The 27,364-nt window shown below is 44.2% G+C and overlaps 1 protein-coding gene across 1 annotated transcript in view; it reads left to right on the plus strand.

Annotated features, from left to right (window-relative positions):
• The first annotated feature begins 12,480 nt into the window (after positions 1-12,480).
• The window catches only part of LOC311146141 (uncharacterized protein), a 37,148-nt gene continuing 22,264 nt past the window's right edge, over positions 12,481-27,364 (plus strand). The window contains exons 1-2 of the mRNA XM_084182618.1: positions 12,481-12,746; positions 14,752-14,824. Of these exons, the coding sequence (XP_084038744.1) occupies positions 12,683-12,746; positions 14,752-14,824 (137 nt within the window). The 5' untranslated portion in view covers positions 12,481-12,682. The remainder of the gene's footprint in view (positions 12,747-14,751; positions 14,825-27,364) is intronic.

A 27,364-nucleotide genomic window follows, 5' to 3' on the forward strand; every position in this document is an offset into this window, starting at 1 on the left:
TGGGACAGAGGATTGTGTAGTTTCGGTGGATAAGGTTGTGTGTGTCAACTGTAGGGGTGCCCATGTTGCTGGGGATCGGAAGTGTCCGGTGCGAGAGAGGCAGGTTGAGGTGGCCAGAGTCAGAGTAGTGCAGAAGGTGTCATATGCTGAGGCAGTGAAGAAAGTAGAGGAGGATAGGTCAAAGGTGAGGGATCCTGAGAGGATCCCTGTGAGTAGTAGATCTGTGCCAGCACACTCGGATAGGCCAACGAGTGATATATGCTTCAGTAAGGTTGGCTTCTTAGCGTCCGTAGCAATGGTTATCAACTGTACCGCAGAAATGGAACGTAAATCACAGAAAATAGATGTTGTGGTGGCAGCTGCAGAGAAGTATTTGGGCATACGAGTAGGAGGTTGGCATGGTGTAGGAGCAGATAGGGTCAAAGTGGGGTAGTGGGTATTTAATGAGTGTAGGGTTAGTTGGAAGGGTGTTTATTTTTGTTTTTCCTTTTTCCCCTTTTCCCATTTTGTATCACAAAGTATAATGGATTGATATTATAGTCCAGTTGGGGGCGGTAATGCAACATATTGGATGCCAACCGCCGTTAAACTCAAAAGAAGAAGAAGAAGAGGAGAGGAGACACGTCATACTCATCGTCGACATCTCGAACGCACAGATACTGGGGCAGGTCAAACCCAACCTCAAACAGTCACGGCCAACTCAACACTACATGGCCCATGGGAGATATAGGATTCCTTCTAACAGGAAAACATATCACTGCTGCAATACTTGGCAACTGACTCGATGAATAGGAAATATTAGTCAATATTTTTTTCAGCTCTGTGACGATAAGGGCTCGCGTAATACCACTTATTCAGAGTAGGCCCTAGGCCTATTTGTATCTTGCGCTGTCGAATGTAATTACAGTGGCCTATTTAGGCCTATCATTATCAGATGAATGCTCACATTGGTGTGTGTTAGTGCTTCTTTACAGTCATGCTTAGGCCAAGTCATTACGCTGCTTATTTTGCCTAAAAAGCACTGTTTAGATAGTAACATAGTAGCTTGCTTGATAATCACATTGGGAAGTCTTCTGCTTCTATGATATCATGGCGGTCCGCAAACAAACATTTAAAGTGCATGCCGGCACCTACTGTGCTGGAATGTACGATCATTCATGATCTGCCCAATTATGTGCTACCATGAAAAATAAAATGTAAAAACAAATAAATCCCTACTAATTTCTACCACACCCTCCCCCTCCCCCAAGAAAACCTCCCCAACCCCCGTACACCATTAAACTTGATCTATATCACGCTGAAACATTCCACCCTTAGGATTGTTCAGCATGTCAACACTCATTTCAACAGTAACATCTGTTACCCCAAATATTGTTTTTGCCGTCTCCACAATAGACGGCTTTCCACAACCTGAGTCGTACTGATAACCTTACCAATAAAAGCTATGAAGTCAACTTTATTCATTATCAAAGTGTCCTTTGACACCGCACATTAATGAGCGCAAGATTTTACAGGCCTCGAAACCATACCAGGACCATCTGAAGCACCAGCCCCGACAGTAGGTCCACTTACTACTGGATCATACATGTAAGCTCCATTACATTTTAGTCATTTAGCAGACGCTCTTATCCAGAGCAACTTACAGTTAGTGAGTGCATACATTCCATACCCCCCGTGGGAATCAAACCCACAACCCTGGCGTTGCAAACGCCATGCTCTACCAACTGAGCTACATCCCCTGCCGGCCATTCCCTCCCCTACCCTAGACAACGCTGGGCCAATTGTGCGCCGCCCCATGGGTCTCCCAGTCACGGCCGGCTACGACAGAGCCTGGATTCGAACCAAGATCTCTAGTGGCACACTAATTGTGCGCCACTCGGAAGGCCATTCCATCAGTCCGCACTGTAGTTCAACCAATCTGTCTTACAGTCTCTGCATATGATACATCATGACTGATCCTACTGTATATCTCTGAGCCTCTCTCTGCACCTGGCATCCACCAAATGCTGCCCTGTGTTCTCCCCCACAATTACAACACTTAACTTTCACATTGCTTCCACATTCAACGTAATCATGTTACCCTCCACACTTGCCACATATTTTATTTCCTTTACACTGATAGTATTATCTGTGGACATAGCTATTGGGACCCCAGTGGTGACTCCCCTCAACCTAGCATAAGCACCAGCTACATGGCTTTTAATCTTCTTCCCATTAAGCTTTTCCAATTGTAGAATCTTCCCTTGCTGAGCCTGGCTACCACAAAATATTAGCAATCTACCATTTCTAGTTAACCAGGCTAGTTTCACTTCACCTACCTCTTTCTCTATGGCATTAGTCCGTCGGCATTAAGCACCAGTGACTCGGTTAATAAGGAAGTGGTCAGATGACTCAGATGCTAAGCTACAGGACAGTTTTGCTAGCACAGACTGGAATATGTTCCGGGATTCTTCCGATAGCATTGAGGAGTACACCACATCAGTCACTGGCTTCATCAATAAGTGCATTGATGACATTGTCACCACAGTGACCGTACGTACATACCCAACCAGAAGCCATGGATTACAGGCAACATCCGCACTGAGCTAAAGGGTAGAGCTGCCGCTTTCAAGGAGCGGGACTCTAACCCGGACGCTTATAAGAAATCCCGCTATGCCCTCCGACGAACCATCAAACAGGCAAAGAGTCAATACAGGACTAAGATTGAATCGTACTACACCGGCTCTGACGCTCTTCGGATGTGGCAGGGCTTTAAAACTATTCTAGACTACAAAGGGAAGCACAGATGCGAGATGCCCAGTGACACAAGCCTACCAGACAAGCTAAATCACTTCTATGCTCACTTCGAGGCAAGCAACACTGAAGCATGCATGAGAGCATCAGCTGTTCCGGATGACTATGTGATCACGCTCTCCGTAGCCGATGTGAGTAAGACTTTTAAGCACGTCAACATTCACAAGGCCGCAGGGCCAGATGTATTACCAGGACGTGTACTCCGAGCATGCGCTGACCAACTGGCAAGTGTCTTCACTGACATTTTCAACATGTCCCTGACTGAGTCTGTAATACCAACATGTTTCAAGCAGACCACCATAGTCCCCGTGCCAAAGAACACTAAGATAACCTGCTTAAATGACTACCGACCCGTAGCACTCACGTCTGTAGCCATGAAGTGCTTTGAAAGGCTGGTCATGGCTCACATCAACACCATTATCCCAGAAACCATAGACCAACTGCAATTTGCATAACGCCCCAACAGATCCACAGATATTGCACTCCACACTGCCCTTTCCCACCTGGACAAGAGGAACACCTACGTGAGAATGCTATTAATTGACTACAGCTCAGCGTTCAACACCATAGTGCCCTCAAAGCTCATCACTAAGCTAAGGACCCTGGGACTAAACACCTCCCTCTGCAACTGGATCCTGGACTTCCTGACGGGCCGCCCCCAGGTGGTAAGGGTAGGTAACAACACATCTGCCACGCTGATCCTCAACACAGGGGCCCCTCAGGGGTGCCAGGATAACAACCTCTCCCTCAACGTGACCAAGACAAAGGAGATGATTGTGGACTACAGGGAAAAAAAGAGGACTGAGCACGCCCCCATTCTCATCGACGGGCTGTAGTGGAACAGGTTGAGAGCTTCAAGTTCCTTGGTGTCCACATCACCAACAAACTATCATGGTCCAAACACACCAAGACAGTCGTGAAGAGGGCACGACAAAGCCTATTCCCCATCAGGAGACTGAAAATATTTGGCATGGGTCCTCAGATCCTCAAAAAGTTATACAGCTGCACCATCGAGAGCATCCTGACTGGTTGCATCACCCCCTGGTATGGCAACTGCTCAGCCTCACATGAGCTCTCTTCTTCCTATGTCTTTCCACTACAGACCATTCAGATCCTTGACCCTCATCCTCCCGCTCCATATCATCAGAACAGTCATCCATATTGATCGCACTCCAGCACAGCTGTTGCTTCTCCAACCTTCTCTCAATTTCTTCCATTTCGTCCACACTACTCGCTGCCATTTCCACCAGCCCCACTCCGTTCCTGCCTACATCTGTCTTCATGTTGGGAGTTCTAGAGAGCCTGTCTCATGCACTACTTTACCTGTGTAGTGCATGCACACTGTTTGGGATAATCCATTCTGAATTGTCAGTGACATAATATTACATTTTGTGCTACTTAAAATGGTGTATACTATTTCCAATTACCACTATATGTATTGATGTAAAATACATGTTTATTGAATCTCGTTGAGGTGTTTTCTTTTTATGTATGGATCCACCTGTCGTTAGGTCATACTATGACCATTTCCGGTTTTCAGGCTATTTAAGCCATTTGTGCTTTTTCGTCTGATGTTGGTCGTGTATAGACAATGTGCTGTTGTTACAGTGTTTGGTTGTTACAGTAAGTAGGCCTAGCCTCCTTTGGATCCTTTTGTCCTGTCTTTTTTGTCAACTTAAAACTTACTACTACAACCATTTTTTAAATGTTCCTGGACTGTACATTTGTATATCCTCAACATCACTTTTTCACTGTGGGCCTACAACACTGTAAATAGCTATAATTTTGATCCCGCTACTCAGTCTGCTGTCCCACTCTGGTCCCACTGTGTGCTCCAAAATCCAACTAACTAGGCTGTGGTCCATTATCCTTAAAGATGCAATATGCAGATATCGCTTCACCATTTCCTGGTTGCTAAAATTATAATAGTTCGCCTAATTTCAGTTTATGTGACAAAACAAGCAAGTATAGTGTAGAGAATCATTGAACCATCTAAACCGCTGAGAAATATATTTTCCATAACCAAAAATATTGTATTTCCAACTGTTTGAAGCTGGTGTACAAGACTGAAAGTAAAAGATGCAAAAACGAAACTTAAGAACGGGAAGCATAAAAATAGCGCACATAGAACAGATCTACTGCTTCTTAGACTTGCTTTCAATAAGAATGACAGATCTATAACACATTTTTCTTTGTGAATTTGGTCAGGTTGCCCAGAAAGTTACATATTGCAGCTTTAATAGGCCAATATTTTTTACACCTCTAATAGTGTCAAGGCTCTACACTAGCTAGCCTGTGTCTGTGATGCTTATATCTTATTGTATTATCTTACACACTTACACACCGTAACACTTAACTACAGTGTTTTTTTTGTTTTGTTATTTTTTCTAATTTTTTTCTTTCTTTATTTTTTATGCAGACACACACAGGGGAAAAATCATATAAGTGTTCTATATGTGAAAAATTCATTACAACATTAGGTGATCTGACACGCCACAAGCGATTTCACACAGGAGAGAAATCGTATCGCTGCAACGGTTGTGACAAATGCTTCAATCAGAGTAGTTCCCCTAAATCACACATGAAGAATGTTCACAAGAGAGAGAACACATAACAGTGTCCAATGTGTCAGTCATAAGATGGAAAGGCTTATTCTAACTGACACCTGGAAGAGAACAACACACCATGGATTTTGGGCACTGGTCAGCCAGGCTACTAGGCCACAATTTTAACTAGCCAAGGTCCAAAATCTGTGCCATGCTATATTTGAAAATATGTTGCTTATTTTGAAGAGAGCAGTCTGTGGATTTGTAAGCAGCAGGAGTCCATACTGATTAATGATAGAAGACAGTTCAAATATCCTGTTTCATTCTATCTTCATTTAAAGGAAGGTTTAGTTATTTTTTATTTTTTTATTTTTTTTACTACAGTGTTGTTATAACAGTGTAATTCTTATTTTACAGTATGTACAGTGTTACAAGAATATTGTAAATACGCATTGCTACACTGTACAGCAGTAAAACATCTTATATTGAGAGTTTACAGGTTTCCAATCCTGTGCCACCATTACTCTATCACAATGTTGTGTGATGATGTGACTGATCTGTAACACCTCTGTTGTCAAAGCACTGTCAGAGTAGAACAACCTCTATGGAACAGAGCCAAACAGCCTGCTAGCTGTAAGCACAGGGAAACACACACACCCTTTTTCACTCAGCGATATGACAGAGATATAGGTGCAGGGCGTGACGGGCCCGTGCCGTGCATAAATCGGAAATACCAGAACACACAGACACACAAACAAAAGTGTTCCCAAACTACTTTGTGGTGCTGGGGAATGCCCCTCTCAGTGGTTCCTTACCACCATTGCCCCCAAACAGTGCCTTGCAAAAGTATTCATCCCCCTTGGCGTTTTTTTCCTATTTTTTTGCATTACAACCTATAATTTAAATGGATTTTTATTTGGATTTCATGTAATGGACAAAATAGTCCAGATTGGTGAAGTGAAATAAAAAAATTACTTGTTTCAAAAAATTCTAAAAAATAAATAACGGAAAAGTGGTGCGTGCATATGTATTCACCCCCTTTGCTATGAAGACCCTAAATAAGATCTGGTGCAACCAATTACCTTCAGAAGTCACATAATTAGTTAAATAAAGTCCACATGTGTGCAATCAAATGTCACATGATCTGTCACATGATCTCAGTATACGGTTGAAGTCGGAAGTTTACATACACCTTAGCCAAATACATTTAAACTCAGTTTTTCACAACTCCTGACATTTAATCCTAGTAAAAATTCCCTGTCTTAGGTCAGTTAGGATCACCATTTTATTTTTAGGCCTCCTTGCTCGCACACGCTTTTTCAGTCTGCCCACAAATGTTCTATAGGATTGAGGTCAAGGCTTTGTGATGGCCACTCCAATACCTTGACTTTGTTGTCCTTAAGCCATTTTGCCACAACTTTGGAAGTACAGTGGGGGTAAAAAGTATTTAGTCAGCCACCAATTGTGCAAGTTCTCCCACTTAAAAAGATGAGAGAGGCCTGTCATTTTCATCATAGGTACACGTCAACTATGACAGACAAATTGAGAAAAAAAAATCCAGAAAATCACATTGTAGGATTTTTAATGAATTTATTTGCAAATTATGGTGGAAAATAAGTATTTGGTCACCTACAAACAAGCAAGATTTCTGGCTCTCACAGACCTGTAACTTCTTCTTTAAGAGGCTCCTCTGTCCTCCACTCGTTACCTGTATTAATGGCACCTGTTTGAACTTGTTATCAGTATAAAAGACACCTGTCCACAACCTCAAACAGTCACACTCCAAACTCCACTATGGTCAAGACCAAAGAGCTGTCAAAGGACACCAGAAACAAAATTGTAGAACAGCACCAGGCTGGGAAGACTGAATCTGGAATAGGTAAGCAACTTGGTTTGAAGAAATCAACTGTGGGAGCAATTATTAGGAAATGGAAGACATACAAGACCACTGATAATCTCCCTCGATCTGGGGCTCCACGCAAGATCTCACCCCGTGGGGTCAAAATGATCACAAGAACGGTGAGCAAAAATCCCAGAACCACACGGGGGGACCTAGTGAATGACCTGCAGAGAGCTGGGACCAAAGTAACAAAGCCTACCATCAGTAACACACTACTCCGCCAGGGACTCAAATCCTGCATTGCCAGACGTGTCCCCCTGCTTAAGTCCAGGCCCGTCTGAAGTTTGCTAGAGTGCATTTGGATGATCCAGAAGAGGATTGGGAGAATGTCATATGGTCAGATGAAACCAAAATATAACTTTTTGGTAAAAACTCAACTCATCGTGTTTGGAGGACAAAGAATGCTGAGTTGCATCCAAAGAACACCATACCTACTGTGAAGCATGGGGGTGGAAACTTCATGCTTTGGGGCTGTTTTTTTGCAAAGGGACCAGGACGACTGATCCGTGTAAAGGAAAGAATGAATGGGGCCATGTATCGTGAGATTTTGAGTGAAAACCTCCTTCCATCAGCAAGGGCATTGAAGATGAAACGTGGCTGGGTCTTTTAGCATGACAATGATCCCAAACACACCTCCCGGGCAACGAAGGAGTGACTTCGTAAGAAGCATTTCAAGGTCCTGGAGTGGCCTAGCCAGTCTCCAGATCTCAACCCCATAGAACATCTTTGGAGGGAGTTGAAAGTCCGTGTTGCCCAGCGACAGCCCCAAAACATCACTGCTCTAGAGGAGATCTGCATGGAGGAATGGGCCAAAATACCAGCAACAGTGTGTGAAAACCTTGTGAAGACTTACAGAAAACGTTTGACCTGTGTCATTGCCAACAAGGGGTATATAACAAAGTATTGAGAAACTTTTGTTATTGACCAAATACTTATTTTCCACCATAATTTGCAAATAAATTCATAAAAAATCCTACAATGTGATTTTCTGGATTTTTTTTTCTCATTTTGTCTGTCATAGTTGACATGTACCTATGATGAAAATTACAGGCCTCTCTCATCTTTTTAAGTGGGAGAACTTGCACAATTGGTGGCTGACTAAATACTTTTTTCCCCCACTGTATGCTTGGGGTCATTGTCCATTTGGAAGACCCATTTGCAACCAAGCTTTAACTTCCTGACTGATGTCTTGAGATGTTGCTTCAATATATCCACATAATTGTCCTTCCTCATGATGCCATCTATTTTGTGAAGTACACCAGTCACTCCTGCAGCAAAGCACTCCCACAGCATGATACTGCCACCCCCGTGCTTCACGGTTGGGATGGTGTTCTTCAGCTTGCAAGCATCCCCCTTTTTCCTCCAAACATAACAATGGTCATTATGGCCAAACAGTTCTATTTTTGTTTCATCGGACCAGAGGACATTTCTCCAAAAAGTACGATATTTGTCCCCATGTGGAGTTGCAAACCGTAGTCTGGCTTTTTTATGGCGATTTTGGAGCAGTGGCTTCTTCCAGGATGAGCAGCCTTTCCGGTTATGTTGATATAGGACTTGTTTTACTGTGGATATAGATACTTTTGTACCTGTTTCCTCCAGCATCTTCACAAGGTCCTTTGCTATTGTTCTGGGATTGATTTGCACTTTTCGCACCAAAGTATGTTCATCTCTAGGAGACAGAATGTGTCTCCTTCCTGAGCGGTATGACTGCTGCGTGGTCCCATGGTGTTTATACTTGCGTACTATTGTTTGTACAGATGAACGTTGTACCTTCAGGCGTTTGGAAATTGCTCCCAAGAATGAACCAGACTTGTGGAGGTCTACAATTTATTTTCTGAGGTCTTGGCTGATTTCTTTTGATTTTCCCATGATGTCAAGCAAAGAGGCACTGAGTTTGAAGGTAGGCCTTGAAATACATCCACAGGTACACCTCCAATTGACTCAAATGATGTCAATTAGCCTATCAGAAGCTTCTAAAGCCATGACATCATTTTCTGGAATTTTACAAGCTGTTTAAAGGCACAGTCAACTTAGTGTATGTAAACTTCTGACCCACTGGAATTGTGATACAGTGAATTATAAGTAAAATAATCTGTCTGTAAACAATTGTTGGAAAAATTACTTGTGTCATGCACAAAGTAAATGTCCTAACCGACTTGCCAAAAGTATAGTTTGTTAACAATACATTTGTGGAGTGGTTGAAAAAAGAATTTTAATGACTCCAACCTAAGTGTATGTGCACTTCCGACTTCAACTGTATATACACAGTTCTGAAAGGCGCCAGAGTCTGCTACACCACTAAGCAAGGGGCACCACCAAGCAAGCGGCACCATGAAGACCAAGGAGCTCTCCAAACAGGTCAGGGACAAAGTTGTGGAGAAACTTTGAACATCCCACGGAGCACCATTTAATCCATTATTAAAAAATGGAAAGAATATGGTACCACAACAAACCTGCCAAGAGAGGGCCGCCCACCAAAACTCACGGACCAGGCAAGGAGGGCATTAATCAGAGAGGCAACAAAGAGACCAAAGATAACCCTGAAGGAGCTGCAAAGCTCCACAGCGGAGTTTGGAGTATCTGTCCATAGGACCACTTTAAGCTGTACACTCCACAGAGCTGGGCTTTACGGAAGAGTGGCCAGAAAAAAGCCATTGCGTAAACAAAAATAAGCAAACACGTTTGGTGTTCGTCAAAAGGAATATGGGAGACTCCCCAAACATATGGAAGAAGGTACTCTGGTCAGATTAGACTAAAACTGAGCTTTTTGGCCATCAAGGAAAACGCTATGTCTGGCGCAAACCCAACATATCTCATCACCCCGAGAACACCATCCCCACAGTGAAGCATGGTGGTGGCAGCATCATGCTGTGGGGATGTTTTTCATCGGCAGGGACTGGGAAACTGGTCAGAATTGAAGGAATGATGGATGGCGCTAAATACAGGGAAATTCTTGAGGGAAACCTGTTTCAGTCTTCCAGAGATTTGAGACTGGGACGGAGGTTCACCTTCCAGCAGGACAATGACCCTAAGCATACAGCTAAAGCAACACTTGAATGGTATAAGGGGAAACATTTAAATGTCTTGGAATGGCCTAGTCAAAGCCCAGACCTCAATCCAATTGAGAATCTGTGGTATGACTTAAAGATTGCTGTACACCAGCGGAACCCATCCAACTTGAAGGAGCTGGAGCAGTTTTGCCTTGAAGAATGGGCAAAAATCCCAGTGGCTAGATGTGCCAAGCTTATAGAGTTATACCCCAAGAGACTTACAGCTGTAATTGCTGTAAAAGGTGGCTCTACAAAGTATTAACTTTAATATTGAATAGTTATGCACACTCAAGTTTTCTGTTTTTTTTGTCTTATTTCTTGTTTGTTTCACCCAAAAAAATATTTTGCATCTTCAAAGTGGTAGGCATGTTGTGTAAATCAAATGATACAAACCCCCAAAAAATCCATTTTAATTCCAGGTTGTAAGGCAACAAAATAGGGAAAATGCCAAGGGGATGAATACTTTCGCAAGCCACTGTATATGAGCGTATGACAAGGCTGCAGCTGGGATTGGTCAACTGCCCATTTTGAGGGATGAGGGATGATGAGGCGGTCACAGTCAGACATGGAGTTCCTGGGTGATTATAGACTCCCCTAACAGACTCTCTGTCTTACAGCACACAGAGAGAAAACCCTCTCTGGGAAGTGGAAAATCCAGCTGGAAAGGACTCTCAACACAGATGGGAGCCTGCCATGATCCGTATGGAGAAGGTATACCACAAGCCCTGTGGCTGCAAGATTAAACTGTAGCCAGCCAGGTGAGATACACAAACTCACCCGATCACACATACTTGCAACCTCTCTTCTTCTCTACATCTGTCTTTCGCACACATATGGAGATACACTCACACATAGTCAGAGAGGCTTGGTTGAGAGTGAGTTTGCATCCAGTGGCTATATCAGTGTGAGAACATCAAAATGATTTGGTGCTGGTGAGGAAATGAACACATCCATCCACCATGTGTACATCATCAACCATTATACACGCTGCTGAATCCGGCTATTGACTGGGATGGTTACAGCAGAACACAAGTTTTAAAAGGATGGTGCCAAAAGAGGCAGGTGTCTGGTGGGCCCTAACGAGCTCTTTTCAATTACCCCTATAGAGTGACGTCACTGGCTGTAACGAACTCCACTCCAAACGAGCTCTGCTACATTCACACCCCCTATCTAGCGCTTGTTAATTTATTCAAGGCTAGGAGCAGAATGTCAGTGTGCTACTGCCCCCCTCCACCCCAGTCCCCCGCGGAGAGAAACTGTGTCATAATGCCGGACTCCTTTTCTCATTCAAATCACGCTTATTGTCTCTGTAAGCGACCGGCTCCGCTCTGAGCACACAGAACAACCGAGGCACTATACCGCGGCTGTATAAAATGAGCCACCGACATAGGGCTGTGGACACTGGAGAGGCAGGCTGAGAGAAAGAGAGGCCTGTAGCAGTATAAAGGGTGGTAACAGGGATGTCTGCTCTGATTTCCATCATGTAAACGATTCACAGTCTTATCTGCGAAGCATCAAGTGTAAATACACAAACAAACAAATAAACAAAAAAGTAGCACCCAGACACACTCCTGTCAGGATAACAAGGGGCTCATTGTCAGGAAAACTGTAGTCCATCACACTCTACTGTAAACATTTTGTTATTCTACAAAGATTGTTATCTGTTATTATCAAGTTGATAATAACATATCATATCAAGTAGTAATGGCAATTATTTTTTTATGGTAGAAGTTGACATTTCTATATATGGCTTTAATATTTCAAAATTGACTTGATTGACACTCAACATGACCTATGGAAAATGTAGGCTACTAAAAAAATAACATAATTCAGAAATTAGATATCTAACAGGGATTTGTTGCATTGAGACTATTACAACTTTTTAATGTAAGTCTTTGATATAATTTTCAAGTGAGAGATAAGATGCCTCAATGGTACCTTTATCTGTCATACTCTTGAAAGACAACAAGACTGGTCTCTCATTATATTCTGCTAATGACATTTAAAAAAAACTTTACCCGGTCCATTGAGGGGTGGCTTGCGGACTATTTGTCTTGAGCGGAGTGTAACCCGTTACTGCAAGGGGAAAGGGGAGGAAAGGAGGGCGGAGTAATACCAAGTTGTTTCTCAGCGCAGACGTGAAGCTGAGAAGGAAAAAAAGTTTTTCAAAAGTTCCAGGAGGAGACGCACAGCAGCGGTGTCCGAGCTGCGAATGCTAATACAGGATAGGACCTATACGATTTATACGCCGTTTTTACTTTTAGTTGATTAATGAACTTTTTGAAGATCCCAGACACTGCCTCTTGGAACTTTTATCTCTCGGTGAACTCAAAGGATGTATTACTGCTAAGTTAACACTTCAAAGAGAAGAGTTGGGACAAATTTCCACCGAGATGGGGGGAAATTATAAAGTTTGGATATTTTTACCAATTTTATTCTTGGTCCATAATTGCGAAGGTAAGGACAATTAATTTATTTGACAGTCACATAAATTACAATTAATGTGTATGTGAGCATTATTCTAAATTTGGCTAGCAGACAAGTCTGGACATATTCTAGCTTTTTCGGGGTTTTTCCCCTTCAAAAATTGTTAAGTGTACATTTTGTCACCTGTGCGCTGCGCAATTTAAATGGCATCAGATTATAGAAGGCATTGATTGAAGCACATGCCAGACAATATGCTAGCTGCTCTCTAGTCTAGGCTACAAAGAAGCCGTTCACCTTGATTTTTTAAAAGCATTTTATTTATAAACGCATGGTTGGTTGTTAGTGGCGTTCAAAGTTCGATTTCTAACAGGTTAATATAACAGGCTATCATAACGGGTTAATAACTAGATAACAAGCATTCGTTTTTGTATAGGTTACAGTAATAGGCTACAAACCATGTATTTGCATAATGTTCTTTGTAGACTGGTGGTTAACAAGGAGGATTCTATTCTGGAATATTTGCCCCCTGAAGTTGTTCTAACTTCTAGCAGTGTTTGAGTGACAAAGCCCAATGTATTCAATGGAAGGACGTTGGGAGGTGTTTTGTGGAGGTTATTGTTACAAATGTTGCATCTTCTATTGTATGGGTGAGATTTTTGTTTACAGATTGCACCCGATAGCAGCAAAGAATCAGCTTGTCTCTGCGGGATTGGTATGCGTCTTTGTGGGTAACTTTGCGAGGCTGATCGCCACCGTGAGAAAATAATTACAAGCGATAGTATGGAGTGCCGCTGGCAGCGCTGTGCAAGCAAGCCCGCTAGAAGGAACGCGGAATGTAACAATTGAAATTGAAAGCATGTTACTTCGGGCATTCGTCCACAAGTTGTAGGCTAGAAGCACGGGTTACTCACATAAAAACGGAATTCCATATGTATGTCTTGTAGGAGATAAGTATTTTCACTATTTCATTCAAGTCTACTATCCTCGTTCGTGGGGGTATAGGGTGAGATTTATTTGTTAGTGAAGGGGGGTGATGAGCCAACTTTACCCCCTCCTTATCTGAACAAAGAGCTTTTAACAATTGAACTTTGTTGTTGTGGGGAATGGGATGAGTGCTGGAATATGATTTAACATTATAAAAAAAAGGTAATGTATCTGTCTATGCTGTGTAATAAGCTCCCGCATATGGCTCACAAACCTTTTGGATGGATGTTTGATAGGGTTGTGAGTTCCAGATCTGTTTGTGCGCGAAAATCCTTTGAACTAGGCCTACTGTTGAGAAAGTAACCCATAGGCCTATTTTGTTGACATCCAGTAAAATAAAATGTTATGGTAGCAAAATTTGATTGGTTGTATACAGGGAGGCTCATCGTTGAACTCTGAATTAATTAATTATCTTGCACATTAATCAACTTGAGTCGGCTACATTACACTGTAATTAAGCATATTATGGAAACTATTAATTGGCTTGTAGGCAATGCCTACCCTCAACGAAACGGGTTGGCAGATATTCTTATAGTTATCCCATATAGGCAATAATTAAAATATAAAACCTATTATTACTAAAGCAATTTTGGGTCTATGTGAAATAATTGGAATCCTATCTTGTTTCCCTGTCTACACCCATCTCAGCATGCATCTGCATTCAGTCGCAGATAACGTTATCAGCTCTTGCCAAGAAAGTAAACATAAGCGTACCCATGTAAGCGGGTGTGTCCATAAAGTGCAATTTTAACGAGTGCGAAAATGGAACTGTCTAGCCAAGAGCAACATGTTTGAAACCCAGCACATGGCTTACCGGTATGTTGGAATGATTGATTCTGAACGGCGGAGAAGTGTACTTTGATTATATATATAAAAAATATATATATATAAAAAAAACACACAATGTTCCTCCATGCCTACTTATCCTCCCACAAATGATATAGGCTGCTCTATCAAATGTTTGTAATGAATTAATATTTCAAACCTACCCTGAGAAAAGGGCCTGATCACCATGGGTCGGTCTCCCTTCATCTCTCCTTCCTCTCCACAGGACTCCGCTGCATGGATAAATACAGACCTTGTGACAATGGAGGAACGTGCATAGACTCACCCTCGCGATGCATGTAAGTGCAACATCATGTTTTATGGATCACACATGTACGAATTCACTGCAGGCCTACATTGTTCCAAATGGTGACATGATGAGGAGGAACTCTGAAAACAGTATAGGCCCAGGCCTATGAGTAAACTATCGGGATTATTTGAGGAGTTATGGTGTAGAAACGGTTCAAGTAGGTATAGTTTAGTCATTTGTATCAGTATGCAGAATTTGTGTTATTTAGCCTTGGTTAGTAAATCATTGCATTGCAAATTTCTAGAGCTGCACCGCGCTCACAATGGGCTGGAACTCAGCCAAGTGCTGGGTGGTTATCGCTACATTATGGACAATGGCACGTGTTTACGGTGAACATTTTACACGTTTTATTAAATGTTTCAATCTGCAATCGAACCACTACTTAGGGTGTAGTGTGTGTAATGAACAATACATGGATACATACGAGACAGGTTGAATGGTGTGTTCCAGCCTGGACTTGTTTGGCTTGTGACACACTGTTCACTTGGAGTTGCACCTGTTGAAGATGAAGAGCTTTGTGAAACATAAATTACAGTATTAAACTGGTCATAGCATGACTAAGGTGTTCCTTATACGCAATTCGATGGATTGTTTCGTGACCAGCTGAATTAATTTCGCGAGTTTCCCACGGTTTTTATATCCGTGAGGTCGTGCGGTTTCCAGTCCTCCAGAGCAAGCCCAAAATGATTGTTATCAGAGAGCCCGGGGCTGCTGTTTTTACTTTCCCGCCTGATTTGGTCATTTTCTGTGTGAGCTCTCAACGTTATTCACAGTGATTAGGGGTCTTTGTTTTTTCAATAGGCGATGGGGTACGTGGGAAACAATCTCAGTAGTTAGGCTAAATACAGTGTGATGACGCGAGGGGGCCATTAGGCTTTTTACCACTGGGCAAACCAAAGCCTATTATAAATTAGTGTTTGAAGTTGGACAAGAGCTGAGAATGGGATGGAACAATAATGCTTGGTTCCTTTGGTTTTACTTTTGTCTGATGAGATTGGCTGACAGGCAGCTTCCCTCCACTACAGTAGTTTTTATGACTTGGTTGGTGACAAGACCCTCACCTTCATGCTACGGTTGGGCTAAAGGCTATTTGACATCACCAAGCATCATTCCAATGTTCAGTAGAGTTTCTCAACCAGGCTGAATAGTAGCTCCGTATGTAGGCTAGGGATTGACCACTGATTCGACTAGAGTAGTCTATACTATAGTTGCTGCTTGCTTGGAACATTCCACACTGCCATCTCATTTCATTACTTACATCCCAGTTCAGATCTGTCTGAAAACATGGCCATTGTAAAAGATCAGTCACAGATTCACTGCATAAAGGTATAAAAGTGGCAGGCAGCGTCTGTGTAAACGGCATGTGCAACCAGTAACCACCGACGACAAATCATTACCTAAGGCAGGGAAAGTGGTGGGTAAATGTATAATTGTGTTAATAGCTCCTCAAACTGTTCTTTGTGAGATGAGCTCTCTTCTGTTTTCAACCTGGTTAGACTTTATGGAGCAAAATACTTCTCAGTGTCTTCACATAACTCTGCTACCAACTAGCCTATGCTTTATCCTTCTACTGGTTATTATTGTATTATACATAGTTAAACCCTTGAACTTGGACCTAGCATATTCATTCATCTCCCAACTTGAATGGCGTCACTTCACTGGGTTAGTGTTTGCTTTTCAGAGAGTGTGTAGTGTGTTCATGCTTTGTGTTCCTCAGCTTTTTGGTGCTGTGTGTCTATATGTATGGGGCGTGGAGGGCTATCCATTCATGCGTAATCACCCCTCTGGGTCAGTGTCAACAGCGAGACATAGTCATTTTTCTTTTACGTGCGACTGATTGAGGGAAGGGAAGAGATTTCCAATAGGAAATCTAAATGCCATACCACACAACATGGTAACACGTCCACAGCAGGGCCATGACTGGGACAGGCAGCGTAGCCTCAGCCCGGCCAACAGGAGAGCGGAGCGGAGTGGTCAAACCAGTCCTAGTCCTAGACAGAGGCTACTGGAGGACCCACCTCACCCCAGCCCCATCCCCTGGGATCCCAGCGTAACTGGAGATCCACAACAGCAGAAAAGATCCTTTCTTCCCACAGATACCTGACTGTAACCTGGCACCATCAGGAGAGCTAGTGCTGGGGAGAGGGTGAGAAAAGAAAGGGCACAGAGTGAGGGAGAAATGGAGAGAGAGAGAGAGAGAGAGAGAGAAATAGCAGATAGAGATAAAAGTGGTAGCTTTAGGATGACATTGTAGAGAGCTGTTGAGACACGTGAGCTTTTACCTGAAAATCACTGAGGGCAAACTAGCCATTAGCTCTCTGTTTGAAATCAACCTGTTGATTTCTTACCTGATGTTTCAGAGCAGAAGCTGTTGATCAGGTCCTTCTCTGAAGTTGTGCAACATGGGTATTATTTCCCTCTGTTCTCAGGTGACAGTAATATTATATATTTTTGTATTGTCATTGTTACTGTCCCAGATACCAATGTATCATCTGTCTGGTTGGAAAACATAAAGACATGATACTACTACTCTTCTCTAAGCATACCAGAACCATAAAGCTTTGCTCCCTCTCTGTTAGCCCTGTCTGTCTGGTTCACTGCTGTGGGCCTGTCTAAGGTGAATGAGCAGGGTCTCAGGCATGTGTAGTTGATAGCAGATTACAGGAGTAATCCTTCTGGAACCTGTTCCACTGTTCCACCGTCTCACTGAGCCAGCATGACATGGGTTACTTCTGATAGGTGTAGGGGTGGCTGGTCTGGCTCGGCCTGGGAGGGACTACTAGGCTGATGCACCTGTAACACACACTACAACAATCCAATATTTTTTCTTCTTCTCTGTGAATCATGATACAGTATATTGGATCTAGTACATTGGCTTAAGGGCATGATACTCCCTGTTGTGTCATATTTTGAGTCTTAGCTATTATTTTCTCTACTCTTGATGCACCTGCTTACATCAACATCCTGGATGGTTGGGGAAAGTACAAAACATACAAAAATCATTGGACAGAATGTTGTTGGTCTCTCTGTCCCTCATTCTGTCTCTCTAAATCCCATAATTGAACACAAGGCCAAGGGAGCACAAAGCCCAGAGACAGACAGACAGACGTGTGGTGCACTTGATGGTGAAGAGGTTGAGGATCACAGAGAGAGTGGCCCTCTAGGTGAGCAGTCAGTTGAAGGGCCACGGGTCCCCTCCGCATTGCCCCTGTATGTCTGTGTGTAGATGGAATGTGCAACGGAGGGACCGCTGGAGTGCCGGCAGAGCCACAGGCCCTGGAGGGGCTGAAGGGGGAGATAATTAGGCAGATTGAGAGGGTGTCATTCAGAGCGGATCCAGCTGGAAGAATTGGGCAGGGGGTGGGGGACGGGGTGTGTGTGTTGGGGACAGCTGGTGGATGTTGTGATGGTAATCCAGTGAAGTCAGATCTTTGACAAAGGGTGAGCAAGCGTAGGGCCAGGTGCTGCCATTGAGCGGCCTGCTGGCCGCATGCTGAGAGAGACGGGCTTATGCGTGGAGGAGTGGAGCCGGCCGGCGGACCAGCCCACGGGCCTCCTCTTCTCTGAACATGCTCCTTCTCTCTCTCACTGCGAAGGCAGCAACTATTGGGGACGAATGCTCTTTGTCTCTGTGTGTTTTCCCCCAGCTCCTCCAACGGTTTATCTATACTCTGTGTATTGTGTCTCTCAAAGCCCACAGTGGTGGACCCCACTGAAGATTGCACAATGGCTTCAGATCCTCTGGGAGGGATGGATGGATCTGAACGATATGTTCTTCTCTCTCTCTCTCTCTCTCTCTCTCTCTCTCTCTCTCTCTCTCTCTCTCTCTCTCTCTCTCTCTCTCTCTCTCTCTCTCTCTCTCTCTCTCTCTCTCTCTCTCTCTCTCTCTCTCTCTCTCTCTCTCTCTCTCTCTCTCTCTCCTCTCTCTCTCTCTCTCTCTCTCTCTCTCTCTCTCTCTCTCTCTCTCTCTCTCTCTCTCTCTCTGAGGCCAGGCGGATGGAGGGATGGAAACAGTGGCTCTCTGTGTGTTATTAGTGGCTGTGATGTGACCTCAGTAGCAGAGTGTAGCAGAGTGATGTCTATAAATTGTAAGTGTTGTGTTTTAATGACCTCCATGGAAGCTCCCGGCCTCTTAGGACATGATGAACGAGGGACAGTTTTTCAGTTTGATAGGGAACAGCCACTTCAGCCTGTGTGTGTGTGTGTTTTTGTGTGTGTGTGGGTAGGGTCTCTGTGTAGTAGGAGCTCTGTGTAGTATGGTATCTGTGTAGTAGGAGCTCTGTGTAGTATGGTCTCTGTGTAGTAGGAGCTCTGTGTAGTAGGAGCTCTGTGTAGTAGGAGCTCTATGTAGTAGGAGCTCTGTGTAGTATGGTCTCTGTGTAGTAGGAGCTCTGTGTAGTAGGAGCTCTATGTAGTAGGGTCTCTGTGTAGTAGGAGCTCTGTATAGTATGGTCTCTGTGTAGTAGGAGCTCTGTGTAGCAGGGTCTCTGTTTAGTAGGAGCTCTATGTAGTAGGAGCTCTGTGTAGTATGGTCTCTGTGTAGCAGGGTCTCTGTGTAGTAGGAACTCTATCTAGTAGGAGCTCTGTGTAGTAGGAGCTCTGTGTAGTATGGTCTCTGTGTAGTAGGAGCTCTGTGTAGTAGGAGCTCTGTGTAGTAGGAGCTCTGTGTAGTAGGGTTTTATGTGTTTATGTCTGCTTTATTTTCAGATGCCATGAGGAAAGAAATACCTGAGCAAAATTCTGAGTTTCCTCATGAAAAATGCATCAGGTTCTGTTGAATGTGATGAGTGTCATTTGGATCCAAACCAGATAGACCAGGGATGGGTAACTGGCGGTCACTCAATTAGCCCTGGTCAGCTAAAATTTTTTAGATTGTAAATTAGCCTTGCGGCCAGCTATCTAAACTTGTAGTAATCACGGTCAAATTACCGACCGGGCGGCCCCCATTGATTTTGTTAGTCAATCTCAGATATCATATTAAAAACTGCAAACATTTCTCTCCGCCCTATGGCAAAATGAGAAGAATTGCAGGAAATGAACTCTAAAACTTCATATTTCGCTTAGGGCCCCCAAAAGGTTGCATGTGTGGGTATGGATTGGGGTACACAGACCCGCAAGCCACTGCAGCCCCCAATGATGAGTTCAGCTTTTTGTGGCCCCAACCCCCATCAAAGTTGCCCATCCCTGAGATAGACGATAAAAATACAGTATGATGTAATCCAGTACAGTACCCCTGAAAGAGAGATGTACCCACATTCCCCACCCACTGGGCACAGATGTCATTTCAATGACTAGTTTTGATGTACAGTTGGTTGAGTTGTCAGCTAACATGAAATCAACCAAAAATGTCACCATGTCATTGGATTTAGGTAAAAAAAAAAAATCCCTTATGTTGATGACATTTTGGCAAATCCAATCAGTTTTCCACGTTGATTAAACATCATCACATTGATTTTGTTTTGTTGCAATGACGTGGAAACAATGTTGATTCAACAATTTTTTCCCCAGTGGGCAGTCACGCAGTGACAGACAGAGCGAAGCAGGCAGACACACAGTTAGTTAGTTAGTTAGTACTGTTGCCCGGAGCACCTTGGGGATAGTAGTGTTTTCTCTGGTGTCTTCACGCTGGATTAGAGAGGAATGCTTAGTAAGATTCCTCCTTTCCTTTCCGCTCTGCTGCTCTCCTCTCAGTGCATTGTCCTGCTCACCTCCAGCCCATTCACCCCTGCAGTCATCTCAGGAATGCTTCAAACACCATGACCACAGGCTCTCATTTAAAACGGTATGTTTGGAATGACTGGTGGGATAGATAGACATTTAGGTTCTCTCTGGCCAACATGCAGCGGAAGGATACCACAGATCACTCATGTCTGTTTGACAGGCAGATTGAGACATCCCCAATCCGTCATGTCAGGAAGAGACCACTGACTCCATGGGTGAATCTCAATTGTGTTTTCTTGATTCCTTGCATCCTCTTCCCTCACCTCCTCAAAATGCATCTATGAGAGAGGATTCATGGAATCAAGTAAACACAATTGAGATTCACTCCCAAGGAGTCAATGGTCTCTTCCCGACTTGAAGGAACCTGTGGATTCAGCTTGTTGGACCTGTAGATAAGATTTGAGGTGGTTGTATATCTAAGGGAAGATGAGCTGTATTTATCTGAGACAGTGGTGGTTGGGTCTGATCAGAGAGAGGAGGTAGGGGATAGAAGGGGGTTTGTCCCCACTGCTCCTGGGTCATGGGGGCTGGAGGAGGACTGGGGGCTGTGGTTCCCAGGCCCTATCAGAGGAAGTGGTGCCTTCTGACCCGCTGTGATACGCACATCCTGTCTATCTGTGCAGCTTAAAGCAGCTTACTCACTCCTCACTGCTCTCTGCCCTCCTCCTCCTTGATCCCTCCATCCACACTGACCACAATACCACCAACAGCTTCCCCTATGCAATCATGTTACTGCCACCACTCATCATCAGGCATTATGGTACAACTTGCCTGCTTGTTTTTCTCATGTGAACCCTTCATGTTTTGTATTTGGAATCTCTACTAAGAACAAACACTGGCTCACATGCACACAGACACACAGACACAGACACAGAGACACATACACTCAACTGAGCTAGATAATCATTGTCAGACTGTCCATTATTGTGTTGCCCAAAGAGGAAGAAAATATGCAATGAAGTCCTATATTATTACTATATTATGCTTCATTCCCTATATGTCAAAATCTCATGCTTAGATAGGGATAGGCCTTCCTCTGATGTCTCATCCCCTGCTTGTTTCTCTTTCTGCTCGGAGACTATGGCTTCTAAAGAGACATGTAATTGGAATAACTGAGGTTGAGCCTTCAGTCCTACAGCCCAAAAGATTGAGATTCCTCCCCATGTTCCCCTCCCTCTCCTCTCAGACCCAGACTAGCTGAGGAGAGGAAGGAATGGGTCCTTCCCTCAGACGACCAGAGGAAAGAGAAGCACACTTTTCCACAACACAGAAATGTGTTAATGTAGCAGCCGAGCAACAGGGTGTATTAAAGCTGCAATATGTAACTTTTTGGGCGATCCGACCAAATTCATATAGAAATCTGAGTTATAAATCTGTCGTTCTCATTGAAAGCATGTCGAAGAAGCAATATATCTGTTCTATGTGCGCTATTTCTATGCTTCCCACGCTTAAATTTAGTTTTATTTTTGGTTTTGAGCACTAGCTTCAAACAGCTGAAAATACAATATTATTTGTTATGGAAAATATATTTCACAGCGGTTTAGATGGTACAATGATTCTCTACACTATACGTGCTTGTTTTGTCATGTACACTAAAATTGGGCAAACTATTAGAATTTTAGAAACCAGGAAATGGTGGAGCTATTTCTGCTTAGTGCGTCTTTAAAGTAAATAGAAACCAGGTTTGGTTACAGAGAGATACAAGTCAAATCCCGTGTTGTCGAGTCTTTGTTTATAAGATGTTAGAGGAGATAGGAGTGAGGACCTCACCCTTCATCTTAAAGTTCTCCAGCGGTTTATTGGTGAGAGTGCTTGAGATAATGGACATGCTTTGGCCCTTTTCCTAACATTCTCCCCCAGGTTTCTTATCAATGTGGAAGATAGTCCCTGCCTTGTAAACATACCTCCAATGACTCTGATGATCACACAGCATTTCTCCTGTAAAAAGGTCTGCTCTGTGCTGGTCTATTTAGTTTAGATTCCAGATTCTAATCCATCAACCTGTCTTCATAAAAGCTTTTGTTTGAATATATTGAAATCCATTCATTGCTCTCTCCCAAAGTCATTGTGAAATGAATGTTCACTGAGGAGTAGGATAGCTAATTATGATAAATGAACTTGGTCTTTGGATTGGAACACATGCTGTCTCATCATCATTAGTCACATTTAGGCTATACATTATTCCTGAATGAACTTGGAACCATCACAGTGAGAAAAAGTAAATATATTGGAAGGGAAGTTCTGTCATTTCATAATGGGGAATCATTTGTTGAGAAACTCTGTGAGGAAGTTGATTTTAGAAGTTGTCTTTTATGCTGTAAAAATGTCATTCCCTTCTATTTTCTCAGGCTCTGCAGCAGTCTGGTTCAGTTTAGGTGGTGGGGTGGGGTTCTGTGGTGGAGCACATTGAAGAATGCTTTGGAAGACCTCGACCTTGGGATGCATGTGATGTGGTTATGGATGTCTGCTTTGCTATTCAAACTATTTCAGGGATTTTTATGCAGAAGAAAAGATGTTGACATTTGAGGTATTTCTTCAGATATCAACTTTAGATTGTTGCATTGATAAACCGTGACTTCTAAAGAATCAGTGTCTTTATTCCAGTTTAATGTGAGGTAAATGTGTGTGATTACTGCATTACTGAGCCCTTATTTACACAATTGCAGACATCTGCCCCGTGTAGCTCAGTTGGTAGAGCATGGCGCTTGCAACGCCAGGGTTGTGGGTTCGATTCCCACGGTGGGCCAGTATGATTATGATTATTATTTTTTAATAATATGTATGCACTCACTAACTGTAAGTCGCTCTGGATAAGAGCGTCTGTTAAATGACGTAAATGTAATCTGTCACACAAATGCACCATGTCCATGCAGTCTTCTGACCAGAGAAAACCTGGAGTTACAAAGAGCATTGAGAAGAGCAAAGCCACGGAAGTTTGAAATACACTGATAGGCCCATGTGTTCTTGTCCTCTCGGGGGTTTAGTGACAGCTTTTTTCTGGTCAGATTCATATTTGCTTTTCTCTAAGAGAAGGTTAATTGTCTTAATGTTCACATGGTTAATATTCATGCCATGGGGGCACTCCACAAACCTCCCACTGCTCATTTCAATTCCTCCATTGTCTGTCGCCAAGCACCATTGTTCATAAAAATGTTGGACTTTAAACTGGGAAACTCTCATACATTTTAGTTGATCATGGTCATTTTGTTTGATCTTGTCACTAACTGAACTCTAAGTTACCTGTACATACTGTATGCTCTCCAGAACTTTACAAACTGTCCTCACGGAACCCTGTGTCACTCCCAAACGCCCCCCTCACCTCTCACCCTCTCCCCAACCATGGGTTACTGTTGCCAGGCTACAGCTGAGATCTGTTGGTCCGTGTAAGCTCAGGCCTGAAAGACTGGCTGTTTGGGTCACTGTCCCTCCTCCCTCCACTCCGCTCCAACCCCCCCTCACACAATGGAGTTCTGACTACTTTAGCTCTTTTATTTGGCCCACAAAACGCTCCCCTACCCCCAATCTGTTGGCTCCTCTCTGAGAAAGAGGAGAGCAGGGAGAGAGAGAGGAGAGGGGGTGTTGGGGGAGGAGGATCTGTTCTTGTTGGCAGTGTGGTGTCAGTATGGACTCTCACAAAGAAATGGAGCTGCTGGTTCCTGGTGGTGGTGATGGTGGTTGGGGTTTGGCTGACGGGTGCTTTGCTGTGGGCAGGACACTGCCTCAGAAGGACTTTTGTTGGAGGTTACCAAATTCCCATACCTTCATACATTCCTCCCAAAGCAAGCTCGCAAACAAGGGAAGGAAAAAACTTCCATGAAAGTTCTCAGAAGTGTGGAGGTTGGAGATTCCTTCCTTCCTGCTGAAGGGGATGACAAGATGGTGGCCCTGTTGTGCTGTCTATCCTGTTATTGTTATTGTCCATTTGTCTTGTATGGGCTTTGGTTGGTTCACAATACCTGTGGAATAGGGCACCCTCTGAGTGGGGATCAGGCCATTCATCCATACTTGTTGCTCTGTGGGCCGTGACAGTGGTGTATCAAACCGTGTCACAGATTACTGCGTGACGTCCACAGGTGAGCTGGCCTGCGACCCCAGGCTGGGTGATGTATTGTGTCTGTATTGTGTCTGAGAGGATGGGCTCAGGTTACCTGTCACAATGACCCACAGAGCAGAAAAAGTGTATTTGGGCTACAGTCACACACACAGGCTGAACGGAGGTGTCAGGATTCACACACATAAATCACATCTCCTTTATCTGGAGAGGAACACACTCTCAGCCTGAACACAGGGGAAATCACCAAACGTCAAACTTCTGTCACTGCTTTTCAACATGTAAAACATAGGAGTTACTAATGGGTCTTTGCGGTAGTTCTGTCTGGGTCCCTTGATGTTATTCAGAAATCTCTTCCATGAAGTGCATCATGTTGGAGTAGCTCAATCTCATTGTCAACTGTTTTGTAATTTCTCAGTGGATCCCCAGCCCTGTGATGGGCTCACCATACTACCTCCCTCCTCTTCCAGCAACTAAGATTGGTTGTAAGTTCCTGCCTGTGTTTGGGTGTGTACTGTGGTGTTTCTTTGCATGTGTGAGCACATTTTACCACGTGAGGATTTGCATTGTTTTTGTTGTCATTGGTGCCCATTTGGTTGAAGGTGTAAAAAGTAACTAAATTAATTCACTGTTGCTAATTGAAGTCATTCCAAAGGGTAGGTTTAACAGATCCATTGCATGTGAGTGTTTGTGTAGGAATGTCCATATCTCTGAGTGGCGTGTGCGTGCGTTTGTGTTGGTGTTCGTGCCTCGTCTCCCAGCCAGGCAGAATAGCACCATTGTTCTAGCTAGAGTAAATGAAAGCCCTGGCAGAGCGGACCAACACCAGACAGCCTGAGTCCCTCTGACAGATGTGGACAGATGCATGGCGCTGGCTGGGGCTGAGTGGGGCTGCAGCTGGCGTTAACTCTCAGATCTGTTGTGACGTGAGGAGATTACCCTGGCTTCTCTGGCCATCCCCTGGCCCCGGCCGTGCAGCACCCCACAGACCTCCCCCTCGTCTGGCTCTGGCGCACTCTCTTCCTCAAAGGTCAGGAGTCAGCCCTCAGTAAATCTTGACAGAGGTTGCCTGGGCCGTTGCGCAACACCTCCCCCCGACACACCTGCTGTCTCCACATCCTACCACTAAACACTTAACACTCCCTGGCTCCGGTCGAAGGTCCAACACTACAGCAGTCTCAGCAGACAAGGACTTTCACAACAGTGGTGAAATCCAGATGGCTGTAAAAGTCTGAACTGAACTCCCAGCTTCTGATAAGGCTGCCTGACTGAACCACAGGTGCAGGACAAAATAGCGTCCTCCACAGCCACGAGACTAATAGAACCCTGGTTTAGTTATGTGTTATGAGAGTAGCATGTTGACAATGGCCAAGGCCCTAGACAAAAGAATGTGTGTTTTGGCTGCTGGACTCTGTGTGTTTTTAAAGGAAGGCAAACAATCTCTCCACTGCATTCCCTCCTGCTGCTAACGCTGCTGCTGCTCAACCACAGACACACACACATACACACACACACACACACACACACACACACACACACACACACACACACACACACACACACCTAATACATTCTCACAATCCAGTCATACTCTTTTACCCCTGAATTCTAACATCTCTCAGTCAGTATTATCCACACATTATGCAACTCTCTCCAGTCGTCGGTTGAGATTCTCCTCTCTCCCTTAAACTTTTAACTGCCGTTGTAACAGAATAGAAGTCAAAAAGATTTGAGTGTGACTGCCCTGGTCTCATTCACTGTGCCCCAGACAAACACACACACATACAGTCTCACATCTGCTAGTTTCTAGAAGTAGCTGTAAGTTATTCTGTGTCTGTCTGTCTGTCCAGGAGAGTTGTGAAGGCCTTTAGAACAGAATAACAGGCTGTAAAGATGGCTGTTCTGCCGTTCTTTCTTCAGCGTTTTAAATGGCCACAGCACAGAATGGCCTCAGAAGAGTTTGAGTGTCAGTCTGTGTTGTTAGTTTTAAAACCTCCAAGCTGTTCCCCTTCCCCTCCTCAGTCCGTCCAGACCTCTCTTTGTGCCGACGCAGCGCTGTCCGCGTTTCATTTTCTTCCTGGGTGACACTCTAGATTCCAGACATAGTTAATTTGCCTCTAAATAAACCCAGCCAAGCCATGACAAATAGCTAAGGGGACGAAGGCTTGGGAGGGAGGGGGGGTGGTGTGAGGCGGGTGATTGGTGGGGTGTCAGGGCTTGCGCTTGCTCGTTCGTCTATGAGGTTTCCAGGGCAACAGGGATATGGGATTCAGAGAGAGTGTTTTCAGAGCGGGAGACGAGGGATTACAGGAAATATGACATGACATTCTCTCTGGACCAGACCCCCCTCTACACCCCACATACCCTCCCAAAGACATTCTCTCTCCAACAGAATCCCCCCAACCCCTGCCTTCCCACAACCACCCACATCCCCCGGCCAGCTCTGCCCCCTCCTTTCCACAGCGACAGTGACCTTTGACATCTGACCTCCCAGCGTGTGAGTGGGTTCATAGGGAAAGCCAGGCCTATGTTGCAGGAGCTTTGGGACACGGAGGAGTAGCCGTGGAAACTAAGCGAGCCAGCGAGAGACCCCCCCCCCCCCCTCTCTCTCTCTCTCTCTCTCTCTCTCTCTCTCTCTCTCTCTCTCTCTCTCTCTCTCTCTCTCACTCCCACTCTTACTCTCACTCTCACTCTCACTCTCACTCTCACTCTCACTCTCTCTCTCTCTCTCTCTCTCTCTCTCTCTCTCTCTCTCTC

The sequence above is a fragment of the Coregonus lavaretus genome (genome assembly GCF_964263955.1).
Source record: "Coregonus lavaretus genome assembly, chromosome: 2".
Taxonomy (NCBI): domain Eukaryota; kingdom Metazoa; phylum Chordata; class Actinopteri; order Salmoniformes; family Salmonidae; genus Coregonus; species Coregonus lavaretus.